At 37.1% G+C, this 14,657-nt stretch overlaps 1 protein-coding gene across 1 annotated transcript; it reads left to right on the top strand.

Annotated features, from left to right (window-relative positions):
- Positions 1-9,911: 9,911 nt before the first annotated feature.
- Positions 9,912-13,433, top strand: LOC116133940 (probable LRR receptor-like serine/threonine-protein kinase At4g36180). Its single transcript, XM_031419605.1, has one exon. It carries the CDS (start codon positions 10,032-10,034, stop codon positions 13,431-13,433), a length of 3,402 nt encoding a protein of 1,133 aa, XP_031275465.1. The 5' UTR covers positions 9,912-10,031.
- Positions 13,434-14,657: the final 1,224 nt, after the last annotated feature.

The raw sequence follows: 14,657 nt of genomic DNA, 5'->3' as shown, positions 1-14,657 counted from the left end.
TAAGGGGACTTGCTACTGCCCAGAACCATTATCACAACCAAAAGTTTCAATAATCCACAGCATTATTGGGGTAAGTTGCAACTATACTAGTAACATGCAACGGTTATGTGACAAACGAAAAAAAAGTAAAGCTACCTAATTTCAGTTAAATTTAAACTATATAGTAAAATATTTATTTTCTTCCTCTTTCATACAATTTAATTTCAAAGACACTTCTTCAATTTCAAAAAACTTACCTCTGGCTTTAGAGTTCGAGCTCTTTGCCTTGAATTCTCCGAAACATCATCTATACAAGCCTCTGAAACTTTAGTTGTACAAGTCTCTGATTCAACAGAAGGTTCCGGACGATACCTTTTACCTTTCGTTGTAAGCTTAAACGAAAAACCCATAATTTATCCACGGATCTAAAAACTATATCTTTTGGATCATGAGAAGAAGAAAGGAAAATCTCGGAAAGGTTTATTTTTTAGGCGGTAACTAAATAGCCACTTGAGGTATATTGATAAATTTATGTTTTTCGAGACTTTAATTGCAGGAATTAGAGGGTACGACTGTTTGGATAGCGAGAAAACTGAGGGAAAATAAGAGAAAAAGTCGATTAAAAACATAAATTATAAAAAAATAAATTCATCTGCAGGGTCCTGGGAGCTCAATTGAGACGACCCAGACGGGAGTTTCCAAGAAATTGAGGTTGTACAGATATTTGGATAGAGAGAAATTGTGGGAAACATAAGGAAAGTAGACAAGAACGCAGGAACCCTAAGAGAAAAACCAGTTAGTAGTTTAAGAAGACTTAAAAGAATGTAATTGAAATTGAGAATGAGAAAGAGACACGCGGGTAGCTCTAAAACTGTTATGCGAACTTATGTTTCTGCAGGAGCTCCTACGGGAAAGGCTTCGAGTTTGGACCATATGACCATGTGCGTTGTGTCTTAGTTTTAGTTTTAGTTTAAGCCTAAGGTCAGTTTGGGTTTTTTATTTTTATTTTTTTGTTTTTTTTGGGCCGAATTACATGTTCCCACCCGAAGTTTGACTAAACCAATTTATCCGAAAAGTTTCTAAAACGATAATTACGCACTTTTCGTTAATATTTGTCTGTTAAGTTTAATTGAATAAGGATAGGATGGTAAAATAAAAAATAGTCGAATGGTAATTATGTCACTTTACCCCTGTGTATATAAACAAGAAAACTCTACTCACATCTTCTTCTCAGTTCCCCTCCTCCTATCTTTTTTTTTTTTTTTTTTTCATCTCCCCATCCGACCAAATCAGCTTCCGCAACCTCCTTTGATCAAAATCCCTTTAATCCCCGCATCTTTCATCCCATCATTCGCCGATCGTGGCAAATTAGGGTTTTGCTGTTTTACGTAAATTTAAGCTTGATTCCTACGGCAAAAACCCAATCTTCCACTACCTCTGCAACCTCTGACCTTCACTCTACAAAACTCCGCAAATTCCAACACCTAGTTACTTGCTATTCGCCGGCCGTGAATCACTGCCTTCTATCGTGGTTTGGTATTGCGATTTGTTTGATTTGAAGTTTTTTGGAGGCTTTTTGTTTGTTGTTCTCGTTGATTTGGAGCTACTGTTTTGTTGAGTTGTTGTTAGCTTGTTTTTGATTTTTCCACCTTCCCCAGCCATTCCCACATCTTCTCCTCTCGACGCACACCAAGTGCTCACCCAATTGCCGACCCACCCCTTCCATCCCATGGCCGAATAAGATCTGGGATGTTGGATTCGAAGAGAATAGGGTACTTTTGTCTTTCCAATGACTATCAATGTCAATTAATAGATTTTACTAACATATATTAACGAAAAGTGCTAATTGTCGTTTTGAAGCTTTTCGAGTAGTAAACTGTCCTTAGGGCAAACTTCGGGTGGGAGGATGTTGTTTGCCCCTTTTTTTTTTTTTTAATTTTTTTTTTTTTTTTTAATTAAAGTGTTATGTGGATGTCGCAAGGAATTGACTTGATTTAAAATAGATCCTTTTTTTAGTTAAAGCATTTCTCAAATATAAAAATATTCTATTAAAATCATATATTTATTAATTTTTACACCACCCATCAAAGATAATCAGCAATGAACGATCCATACCAAGTTTTTGCATTTTGTTAAGTTTTAATTGTTCAGTAACTCTTTTGAAACTTTAGAAAATATATTTATTAAACTTTAAACTACAGTATCCCAAATGAGCCTTTAGTTTTAATTTTGTGTATGATTAATCTATAAAAAGAACCTTCTAATTTATCAAGATATATCATATCTATTTACATATTTAATCATTTTTTTTCTTCCTAGAGAAAAGGTTGAACCAATTTTCACTGCTTGTCACTAATTTTATTTTCAAAGTAATCTTCCTTAATGCATTAATTTGTGGGCATCAGCGTTTAAATTTATTCTTTTAAGTCATAAATTAGAGTAAACGATTTTTTTCCACCCAAACAATGGTTTAATGACAATTTTTTACCTACAGACTTTTAAAATAGCACTTTATTACCCAAATTTATATTCCGTTTTTTGTTCCGACATCGTTATGACCCCACACCATCACCATTCTTTTCGTCGATCATCACTCATCAACACCCTTCAAACCTTACTCCTATCAACCCCACCAATCATCGGCAATCAAGCTATTAGGGTTTGCATAAGTTCCCCTCTCAAGTCAAATTTTGATAAATCTCAACCACTAAAATCCAACCTTCAACCACCAAAAGATTCATTAGCCTCCCCTCTTTAAAAGCCTCAATAGCCTAGACCGAGTTTTCTCTCTGTTTGTCACCGAAACATAAATTGGATTAGTAAAGTGGTATTTTAAAAGTTTGTGGGTGAAAAAATGTTATTAAACCATTATTATTATTATTTTTGGGTGAAAATGGCATACACATAACAACACAAAATGAGGTTATATATAGTGATTCGATTAAAAGATGGGTGGGTGTGGGAAGTTTTAGAAGGAGAAGAAGAGTGTGTAAAGGAAAGGAGCATGGCCACACCAGAACAAAAGGTGGGCAATAGCAAAGCCAAGGAGTTAAAGGGCTTATGGTGATGGACCAAAGCAATCCAAATACTCTATGTTGCTGGGCCTTTCAATGAATCATCTTCAATTGGATTTCCAACCTTTGATTATCATTGTAACTCTTGGTTGAAACCCAAAAACAATAAGCATTATGCCACTATGTATGTATTATATGTTTGGTTGGTGGGAAAATGGACAAAAGTGAAAGTAAGTTTTCTGGGTCTGATTTTTTTTTTTTTTTTTTTTTATTGAATCTGAAATTTATTCTAGTAGAATTCTCAGCTAGGATTCATGAAAGGTTTCTGGGTTTAATTTATTTTGTATTGTTGAAATTTATCTTGGAAAAATTTCGAAGCTTAGATTGAAAAAAAGTTGTACTAGATTTCGGAGATTTAAATTATATGTGATTTAAGCATTTGTTGTTTGATATCAAAGCTAAAAATGAGGATAGAGAAGTATTTTAAAGGCGATCAAGAGGTGTTGCCAACGATTCTTGAAGCAATATTGCAGAGGAGGTAGAAGAATTGCAGATGAGTTGGTAGATGAGTCTGGGTACCTGCGGGTCCACCCATACCCGCATAAGGTAGGGTTTAGGTATAATATTTTGTGATCTGCTTTGGGCTCCACCCATACCCGCATAAGGTAGGGTTCAGGTCTAATATTTTGGACATGTTTAAAATCGATCTGCTTTGGGCTCGTACCTACTGGGCTCGACCCACCCGCCCGTTTTGTTAGGTATAGCTAATCACTTAATCCTTGTTCACTAATGACTAAGGGTGTTAAAAAAAATGCAAAAATCGAACTGAACTTGTTTTTCGATTCAAAGAAATATAGAAACTGGGTTACTGGTTTATGAGATTATGGGAACCGTTAACCGAAACCTATTTATTATAAAAATATATAAACCCTTTTTTTTTTTTTTAATTGAAAGTATCATGTCAAGATTAATTGTCTCAGACTATTGAGATTTCAGATTTCCCTTTTTGAATTCTGAGTTCCATAATTATAGTTTATGAAATTTGTTATGGCTAATTACTAGTTTTCCACATAGGTGTTCTGCTAAAAGTCGTCTTGTTTTTGTTGGCTGATGATGGAAACATGTTCAATTTCAGATGATTATTGATGCAATAGAACAAGTTGGTGGAATATATGTCATCACTGCCGATCATGGCAACGCTGAGGACATGGTGAAGAGGAACAAATCTGGAGAGCCTGCTCTTGGCAAGGATGGCAAGATTCAAGTACTTCTCACACTCTTCAGCCGGTAATTTTTCTGAACTCTCAACTTTAGCTTTTCTCAATTTTATGAAAGAAATTGGTAAATAGAGGATGCATCTATGGCCTCAACTGTCAACTAGTGACATAATTTGTTATGCCTACAAAAAATAAGGGCTGACGTAAGATCCAGTCAGCCTGCAAGAGTCAGATCATGGGTACACCCACAGCCTACTTCCGTCAGAATAGTGGATGTGCGTCAGGCTAACCAGAAGCTGTGATGAACCTACGTGTCCAATCCCTGCTCTAAATCGCGTAAATCACTCTGGAAGGTGGGCAATGTGACATAAAGAAGGATTTGCGCGGATAATCCCACCAACTTACAGATTTAGTAATCATTGCCTCAATGCATCCCATTATAAATTGGGAGCTCCTCTCTCATTAAGGGGATTCACACATTTTATACTTGATTAACTACTCTCTCTCTCTCTCTCTCGTTAGAATTCTTAGCATTTGATACCTTGTAATATCATTGTAAAATCAGTCCGTTAAAAGCGACCTGACCCTTATCATCAATATAAGCATAAGTGGATGTATGACTTGCTACCTTAGCATTCGAACCACTTTAAAAACTGTCCCCATTGCATTGACTATCATTTTCCTTTGCATGCATGTGTGTCTTTAAGGCCAGCTCAACATTTCACACGTCGTTGGTGTAAAAATCACGCATCAACATAATTTATTCTTTTTAGTTATATTATGTTCTGAAAACCGTTACATTCGCATTTTTCATTAGGGGTGTAGGTGCCTATTGCAATTGGAGGTCCTGGACTGCCAAATGATGTTTGGCTTCGATCGGATCTTTCCGGTGCCGGGCTTGCCAATGTTGCAGCAACAGTCATAAATCTCCATGGATACGAGGTCCCGGCTGACTACTAGCCAAGTCTGATTGAAGTATATGATGCCCAGGCTGAAGAGCAGAAAAAAGTAATAGCAGAGCAATGACAACATGTGATTTTAACTTGAGAAGTTAAACAATAAATTAAATTAAAATTTTGAGTGATTTTAGCATTGTGATGCTTCAGCATCTCCCGTTATCGGAATATTATATTTTGGCTGCTGTATGTTGGAGGCAGACCGAACAATATAGTTGGAAAATCTTCTTTTTGTTAAGTTTTGTTTGTTTCACTTCCATTCCATGCATCTAGTGGTGAGGCATATTCCAATATTCATTATCAAAAAGATATGATTACCACTATTCTTATGTTTGGTTTAATTAATGTGTATAAAGGTATTTTTGTTCAAATAATTAATCAATAAAGTTTAAAAATCATTTAACAAATCGGGTTAATTGTTATTTGATATCAAAAGGAGGGCAATGGTGTCCAAAATTTTTATTACGGGTAAAATTAGAACAAAAATTGGATTATGGTAATCTTGAATCTATCATCTCAATTGGAATTGGTATTCACGTAACCTTTGGGGGGCATTTGATTGGGGGTTATATGAGATTACTGAGGTTATGTCATCTTATATTACTTGATTATCACATTTGGTTGTCAAATGAATATAAGATTCTTATAATCTTTAAATACCAATAGTAATTACTGTTGGTAATATTGGAGATAATATGATAACCTTTATTTTCTTAGGTATTATAAGATTACTAAGGTAATCTTGTTTTTATTACAATTCTATCCCTTATTAATAAAATTTTAGAACAATAATACCCCTATTTTTAAACTTATTTACATGAATTTTGCTTTTACCATTTCACCCAAATTAATTAACTTTTTTGAAAAAATTACCTTTGAAATTAGAACAAATTGGAGCTTATCCAAGCCACCACCCCCACCCCCACCCCCACCCCCACCCACCTACCGCCAGCCAAACCATCGCTGACCGCTGCGTGAAGTCACCGAAGATTGTGAGAGATGAGTATGGGTACCTGCGGGTCCACCCGTACCCGCATAGGGTAGGATCCAGGTCTAATGTTTTAGACTTATTTAAAACCAACCTGCTTTGGGCTTGTACCTGCTGGACTTGACCCACCTGCCCGTTTTGCTAGGTATAGCTAATCACTTAATCCTTGTTCACTACTGACTAGGGGTGTTAAAAAAAATGCACAAACTGAACTGAACATGTTTTTCGGTTCAAAGAAATATAGAAACTGGGTTACTTGTTGATGGAATTATGGGAACTGGTTTATTATAAAAATAATAATATGTAAAATAAAAACAATAAAAACAAAAATATATAAACCGATTTATTATTAAAAAAAATATATAAAATAAAAACAATAAAACTGGTTTATTATAAAAATAATAAAATATAAAACTGGTTTAAATTAGGAAAAAATCAAAATAAAAAATAAGTTAAAGGAAAAACCGGTTAACCAGTTTCCCAGTTAACCCCCTTAATTAGTTCGGTTTCTGTTTAGGAAAATTCCTAAACCAAAAAACTGTTTTGGTTTAAAAAATCAGTTAACCGTTTATGAATACCCATACTACTCACGTATACGGAAAATAATATACACATAACAACACAAAATAAGGTTATATTCAGCAAAAGAGTTTCAAAAAAGAATAAAAGAGATTTGATTAAAACATGGGTGGGTGTGGGTCGTTAATGGTTTTTAGAAGAAGAAGAGTTTGTAAGGGAAAGGAGCATGGCCACTCCAGAGTCCAGACAAAGGGTGGCAATAGCAAAGCCATGGAGCTAAATGGCTTATGGCGATGGACCAAAGCAAAGCAATAGGTGATCCAAATACTCCATGTTGCTGGGCCTTTTCAAAGAATCGTCTTCAATTGAATTTCCAACCATTTGGTTGAAACCCAAAAAACAATAAGCACTATGCCACTATCTTTTACACCATCAGCAACATAATTGAAAGGGCAATGTTATAGTTATCGAAGAAGTATATCGAATTCATGCACCGAACAGACGTGATACCATCTGCTTTTTTTAAAAATAAAATTCATAATTAATCAACGGTCATGATGATATCACGTCTATTGGTGCATGAATTTGGTATCCTTTTTTCGATGACTGTATCATTTTTCTAATTAAAATTCAAATATTCAACAACCGAGTTATGGGGCGGCCAACTTTGGTCCAAAGCTTGGGCTGGCCACAGGAGGAATTAGGCAAAAAATAACCCGGCCTTACAACACTTAACTTGCAACCTTAATCAAGTTTGATACAATACAATAATAGCATACAAAATAAGCCTCAATCTCTACACTAACTTTATAAATGAATCATTTAATTTATATATATGAATCATGAATTACAAAGAGTAAATGACTTTTTTCCACCAAAAAAGTTTCAAAATACCACTTTCCCACGAAAAATTAATATTTCATTACTACCGAAAACTGATTTCAGTAGCAAAAATTATCTCCGTCACCACCATTTGAACCTTTGATCTCCTTTCTACAAAACTCCTATAACTTTGACACCCGATTTCCAAGCGATTGTCGTCCATTATAAAGCTAGAGTTTCTTATTCTTAGTTGGTTTTCAGCTTATTCTGGCAGCGAATATTCAACCATCACACCACCATTCGATCCACTGGCCTCCACTCTACAAAACACCTCTTATCCTGGCTTGTGATAACTTACCGAACGTCGACTAAGAAAGTGAAGTGTATTTTTGGTATTAATGAAATATAAACTTTGGGTGGGAAAGTGTCATTAAGGCAAATCTTGGGTGGGAAAGTGTCATTAAGGCAAATCTTGGGTGGGAAAATTCGTTTACTCATTAAAAAATGACAATATAATAATAAAACAAAATGATTAGATTAACATAATAGGAGTCTTCAATTATTAGGAAAGGTTTGAGGGGATGGCAATTGACTAAATCCTTTGCTCAATTATTCACTTATCTAAATTAACCCAACATTTATAATTAACATCTTTTGACATTTGATGAGAGATGATTTTAATTGGAGCTCCTCTTGAAAAAAAAAAAGGATTCATTTATAATTAACATCTTTTGACATTTGATGAGAGATGATTTTAATTGGAGCTCCTCTTGAAAAAAAAAAAAAAAGATTCATGTCAGCTGATGCAATAGGAAAAGGGGTTTTTGGTGATGGAGGTGCAAAGCAATAGGGTTAAGTGGGTCCTTTGTTGATAGGCTGGTAGTAAGCACCTATGATTTACTCTCAGACATGTTATGATGGTGAATAATGGGTAAATACTAATCATTTCACCTGTGAAAAGCCCACCATCTTTTTCAACTCCCCCCCACCCCCTTATTTAATTCTCTTTACTCCTTCTTTACATATTTGAACCTTCCCCCGCTAACATAAAATTTATTCAAATTTCCCATTTGGTATTTTCTGATAACTGAAGTGTTCTGACCAGTTTATACATAACTAAAATAATTTTTGAAGTAAATTAAAAATCATAAAAGATCAAAAGACCAAATAAACTATAATATTATTATGGTAAATCTCAAGGTTTGAACCTAAAGACTCAAGAAAAAGAGTAAACTTCTTTGATCATTAGACCAACTCTTGAGTGTCCTCCTTATCTCCCTTATTTCTCCATAATTTTTCAATATAAGGATTGCATCATTGAGGCCCACCTTCCTGATTGATTACCCTTTATTTAATGGGCCAATTCGTGTACTTAACCAATGTGTGTGATGATTAAAGTGTCTTAACCAGTTTACACGTACTTCAATTAATTTTTGGAGTTTATTAAACATCATACAAATCTAAAAGACCAAGTAAACCACAATAATATTGTGGTAAATCTCAAAATTTGAACCTAAAGACTTAAGAAAGAGAGTAAACCTCTTTAACCGTCAGACCAATCCCCTCTGGGTGTCCACCCCGCCTCCCTTATTTCTCCATAATTTTTCAATAAATTATAAGGATTGCATCATTCAGGCCCACCTTCCTGGTTGATTACCCTTTATCTAATAGGCCAGTTCGTGTACTTAACCAATGTGTGTGATGATGGACTTTTCCCTAATCTCTCATTTTATATTTTGACCATTGAACCAAACAGTAGAAAGAAAAAGGGCCGGGCGGTAGAAAAGTAATCTGCCAAACAAAGTCAAAGATATGGGAAGCTTTTTTACTCCATATAGTGCTTAATTTCAGTAAAAAAAAAAAAAAAAAAAAGGACTCTTTTTATTTACTTGAATTGAAGCAATTGAATAGTTTGAACCACTCAGATATAGCTTTTACCTATCCCAATTCCCATGGTTATAACAGGCTGTCATTTAATTTGGTAACAGCTAATTTTCCAAATAGGTTAAAAAAATAAATAAAAAAAGACAAAAGTTAAAATTAAGTAATAAAAATTAAAAAAAAAAAAAGGACAAGAGAGGAGAGATAAGATAACACAAGACTCAATGATTCAACCCAAATCATAACGTATCAAATCTTAAACATAAAAGGCTAAAAAGCGAGAACGGACAGCCCCCCACCAGATGCTGTTTTGAAAAGTGCTTCTTCAAAGGGTTTTGGGGGAAGCAAACACTAAACACTAAACACCCACACCCACAGCCACGCCTCACCGGCTCACCCCCTTCAACAACTCAAAATCTCTGTGGCTGTCACTCACTCTGCAAAACAACAATACTGCGCAACCTCTGGCGCAACTTATGGCATCAACTCCTCTTTGTTCTTCTCCAGACAACACACTGTTCTTCTCTCTGATAACATACGCTCCCTCTGCACTGTCCCTTACCCTTGTTGACCCACTCCTCATTCCCTCTTTAGTCTAAAGTCTAAACTCGTTTTCATTTCCTCTCTCCAACAAATAAACGCTAGTCCTTACTTTATGGCTTTGCCCCTTTTTTTATTGTTTACGGTGCTCTGCGCACCGTTTTTAACGTTCGCCGTCGACCGAAGCCCTGATAACTTAGCTGAGATTGAAGCTTTGACCTCCTTCAAGCTGAGTCTCCTCGATCCACTTGGAGTTTTGAATGGCTGGGATTCGTCTAGTCCATCAGCTCCATGCGACTGGCGTGGAGTTACTTGCGCTGACAACCGAGTCAGCGAGCTCAGGTTACCTCGGCTCCAACTCGGTGGTCCACTCAGTGACCACCTTGCTAAGTTGCGCATGTTGCGGAAGTTAAGTCTAAGGTCGAACTTCTTCAACGGGACTATCCCTTCCTCGCTCTCGCAATGCACGCTCCTTCGCGCTGTGTTCCTGCAGTACAACTCACTCTCCGGCAACCTCCCTGCAAATATCGGTAATCTCACCAACCTTGAAATCTTGAACGTTGCACAAAACCATCTCTCGGGAGAGATAGCTGTCGATCTCCCAGGAAATCTCAAGTTTTTAGATCTCTCATCAAATGCATTCTCTGGCTCGATACCAGAGACCATTGCTAACTTATCTCAGCTTCAGCTGATTAATTTATCGTATAATCAGTTTTCTCGAGAGATTCCGGCGAGTTTCGGTGAACTACAAAATTTACAGTATCTTTGGCTGGACTTTAATTTATTGGAAGGGACTTTGCCGTCAGTATTAGCCAACCTTTCATCGCTTGTGCATTTGAGTGCACAAGGCAATGCACTTGGGGGAGTGATCCCCGCAGCGATTGGAGCTCTACCTAAGCTTCAGGTAGTCTCGCTCTCACAGAATAAGCTATCGGGGAAGGTTCCAATGTCAATGTTTTGCAATGTCTCGGTTTATCCGCCATCGATTAAGATGTTGCAGTTAGGGTTCAATGCGTTTACAGACGTGGTTGGGCCTGAGACGGGATCTTGTTATAGTGTTTTGCAAGTTGTGGATCTTCAACAGAACCGGATTCGCGGGGGTTTTCCATTGTGGTTAACGCGTATATCATCTTTGACTATGTTGGATGTTTCGGGTAACTTGTTTTCTGGTAATATTCCTGCTGAGATTGGGAAAATGTCAAGATTGGAGGAGTTGAGGATGGCTAATAATTCTTTCAGTGGTGTGATTCCAGTTGAGATTGAGCAATGTAGCTCGTTAAGTGTTCTTAATCTTGAAGGGAATCAATTTTCAGGGGAGATTCCTGTGTTTTTGGGTGATATAAGGGGGTTAAAGAGTCTAACACTTGCTGGAAATCTCTTCACAGGTTCACTTCCAGGGAGTTTTCACAATCTTTCAGAGCTTGAGACCTTAAACTTGAGACACAACAATTTGAGTGGAAGCTTGCCGGAAGAGCTAATGGGAATGAGCAATTTGACCACGTTGGACCTCAGTGAGAACAAGTTTTCTGGTAACATTCCAGCAAGTATTGGAAACTTGAGTCGGTTGATGGTTTTTAATCTGAGTGGTAATGCTTTTTCAGGGCGATTGCCTGCTAGCTTGGGAAATCTTTTGAAGTTAACCACTCTTGATTTGAGCAAGCAGAATCTGTCTGGTGAGTTGCCATTTGAGCTTGCTGGTCTGCCAAATCTGCAAGTCATTGCTTTGCAAGAAAATAAGTTATCTGGAGATGTTCCTGAAGGGTTTAGTAGTTTGATGGGTTTGCGATATTTGAATTTATCTTTCAATGGGTTCTTTGGTGAAATTCCAGCGACCTTTGGTTTTCTTCACTCACTGGTGGTTCTGTCATTGTCTGATAATCGCATTTCTGGGTTGATTCCTCCAGAGCTAGGCAATTGCTCTGATCTTGAAGTCCTAGAGCTCCGGTCAAATTCTTTGACAGGCCACATGCCAGCTGATCTCTCTCATCTTTCAAATTTGAACGTGCTTGATTTAGGTATCAACAATTTAACTGGGGAACTTCCAGAAGAAGTCTCAAAATGCTCTTTGTTAAAATCTTTGTTAGTGGACGCCAATCATCTTTCAGGAAGCATACCAGACTCGTTGTCCAATTTATCAAACCTCACAGTGCTGGATCTCTCAAGTAACAACTTGAGTGGAGAGATTCCAGCTAATCTTACAAGGATATCTGGACTTGTATATTTCAATGTCTCAAGTAATAATTTAGATGGTGAGATTCCAGTATTGCTTGGTTCCAGATTTAACGATCCTTCAGTGTTTGCAAATAATCAAGATTTATGTGGAAAGCCATTGGGCCGGAAATGTGAGAACATAACTGATAAAAATAGGAGGAAGAGATTGATTATGTTGATAGTTATAGTTGCAAGTGGTGCTAGCCTCTTGGCATTATGTTGTTGCTTCTATATTTTCAGCCTCTTGCGGTGGCGCAAGAAGCTAAAAGAAGGTGCAGCTGCAGAGAAGAAACATAGTCCGGCAAGAGCTAGCTCAAGAACAAGTGGGGGTCGTGGCAGCACAGATAATGGAGGGCCAAAACTGGTTATGTTTAACAACAAGATAACACTTGCAGAAACTGCTGAAGCAACAAGGCAATTTGATGAAGAAAATGTACTTAGCAGAACTCGATACGGTCTTGTTTTCAAGGCTTGCTACAATGATGGGACGGTGCTCTCAATTCGCCGCCTACCAGATGGATCGCTGGATGAAAACATATTCAGAAAAGAAGCTGAATTCTTAGGCAAAGTAAAGCACCGAAATCTGACAGTGCTTCGTGGCTACTATGCGGGATCACCTGATTTAAGGCTTCTAGTTTTTGACTACATGCCCAACGGAAATCTCGCAACTCTCCTCCAAGAAGCATCACACCAGGATGGCCATGTCTTGAATTGGCCAATGCGCCATTTGATAGCTCTAGGCATTGCTCGTGGCCTATCCTTCCTACACACATCCAACATGGTCCACGGTGATTTGAAACCACAAAATGTTCTCTTCGACGCTGATTTTGAAGCTCATTTATCTGATTTTGGGCTAGACCGTCTTACAGTCCCAACCCCAGCAGAAGCTTCCAGTTCTACGACATCCGTTGGCACATTGGGTTATGTCTCTCCAGAAGCAGTACTAACAGGAGAAACCACAAAAGAATCAGATGTCTACAGTTTTGGTATAGTGTTGCTTGAGCTACTAACTGGAAAAAGGCCACTGATGTTCACACAAGATGAGGATATAGTAAAATGGGTGAAGAAGCAACTACAAAAGGGCCAAATCACAGAACTACTAGAGCCAGGCTTGCTTGAGCTTGACCCTGAATCGTCCGAATGGGAAGAATTCTTGCTTGGAGTTAAAGTGGGGTTACTGTGTACAGCACCAGACCCTCTTGATCGACCCACTATGTCCGACATTGTGTTCATGTTAGAAGGTTGTCGTGTTGGTCCTGATATTCCCTCATCAGCCGATCCAACCTCTCACCTTACACCCGCGTAATTTCATAAAATTTTGTTGCAAGGCATTAACCATTTTTTTTTTTTTTTTTTTTTAATTTAGAATGTAACAGTAGGTTCCCGAGTGTCCTTATTTATCCTTCTTTTTTTTTTTGCCATTGTACGTTTTTTGTTGGTTTTTGATGCCGGCCTGGAAACCGGAGAGTAAAAAATTCTAAAACTCTTTCGGTCAACGATTTAGATGGGCGCAGTTGGAGTGGAGATGCCCGAGGGTGGGATCCACAGGCTCTTTCCCGCCAAATCAGTCTTGGTCTGGTTTAGTCACGTGGCAGTAGTAAAAAATGTAGCCGTTAATGTTGTGGGGTCCGAGGTGGTACACCGTGGCAAAATAGAAAATTACTTGTCGTCTTCCAACGACTGAGCATCGAGCTTGACGAACTCAGTGGTGTATAGCTTTAATGTGTTGTTGTACTCTGGGGGCGCCACATGGAATCCTCAGTTGCCCTAATTTTTTTATGAAGGGAACTGAGGAGTGGAAGAAGAAGAAGAAGAATAAAAAATTGGAGTCCCACTGCACTGGTACAGCGACATAGTGGAAAATTGATGTCTCACCAAACTCAATTGCTTTTGAAAAATTTGGTGGGGTCATGTAAGTTATTAAATTAATTTGTTGGAATTGAATTTGCATGATCTGATTTTGGTTTGTCATCTAATGTGTCTTTTGGTGGTAGTACAGACGAAGAACCAACTTTATGTTTTGATTTGATTTGATTTCATTTCTAGATATCTGTGTGTGTTATTTATTTACAGTCTCTTTTATTGCCTTACACACCATGTGGCAGCAGGAAATAAAGAATTCAAATATATTATATTATAGCATTGAGAATTGAATAATTTTTTATGTATCGAAATCCCAAGCAGTGACCGTTAAGTAATCAAGTCTCGTATTTATAATATATATTGGTTTACTCATTTTCTTCGATGCAACATCACGCCAAAAACTAAATATAGAATTATAATTTGGTTGCCACTGCCTATTGAATATTGATTGCCGGGTTCTAACGATTGAATAACTCTCTTCAATAATCATTCTTAGAATAAATTCAAACTTAAGAACTCTTGTAAAATCTCTTTTCTTATGATAAATCAAATGAGTAATGTTAGGTTTATAACTCAATTTAATAATTTTCTCTCACAATGATATGACAGTTCTTTATTGGTTAATTTGTAAATAGACAGACAACTTAAGGGGTATTTATCTGAGCTT

This window comes from Pistacia vera, unplaced genomic scaffold, assembly GCF_008641045.1.
Source record: "Pistacia vera cultivar Batoury unplaced genomic scaffold, PisVer_v2 Contig277, whole genome shotgun sequence".
Taxonomy (NCBI): Eukaryota; Viridiplantae; Streptophyta; class Magnoliopsida; order Sapindales; family Anacardiaceae; genus Pistacia; species Pistacia vera.
This window is presented reverse-complemented; position numbering and strand designations above follow the sequence as displayed.

What these genes read in the sequence shown, in the direction of transcription:
- LOC116133940 (XM_031419605.1), top strand. Translation starts at nt 10,032, where the DNA reads ATGGCTTTGCCCCTTTTTTTATTGTTTACGGTGCTCTGCGCACCGTTT.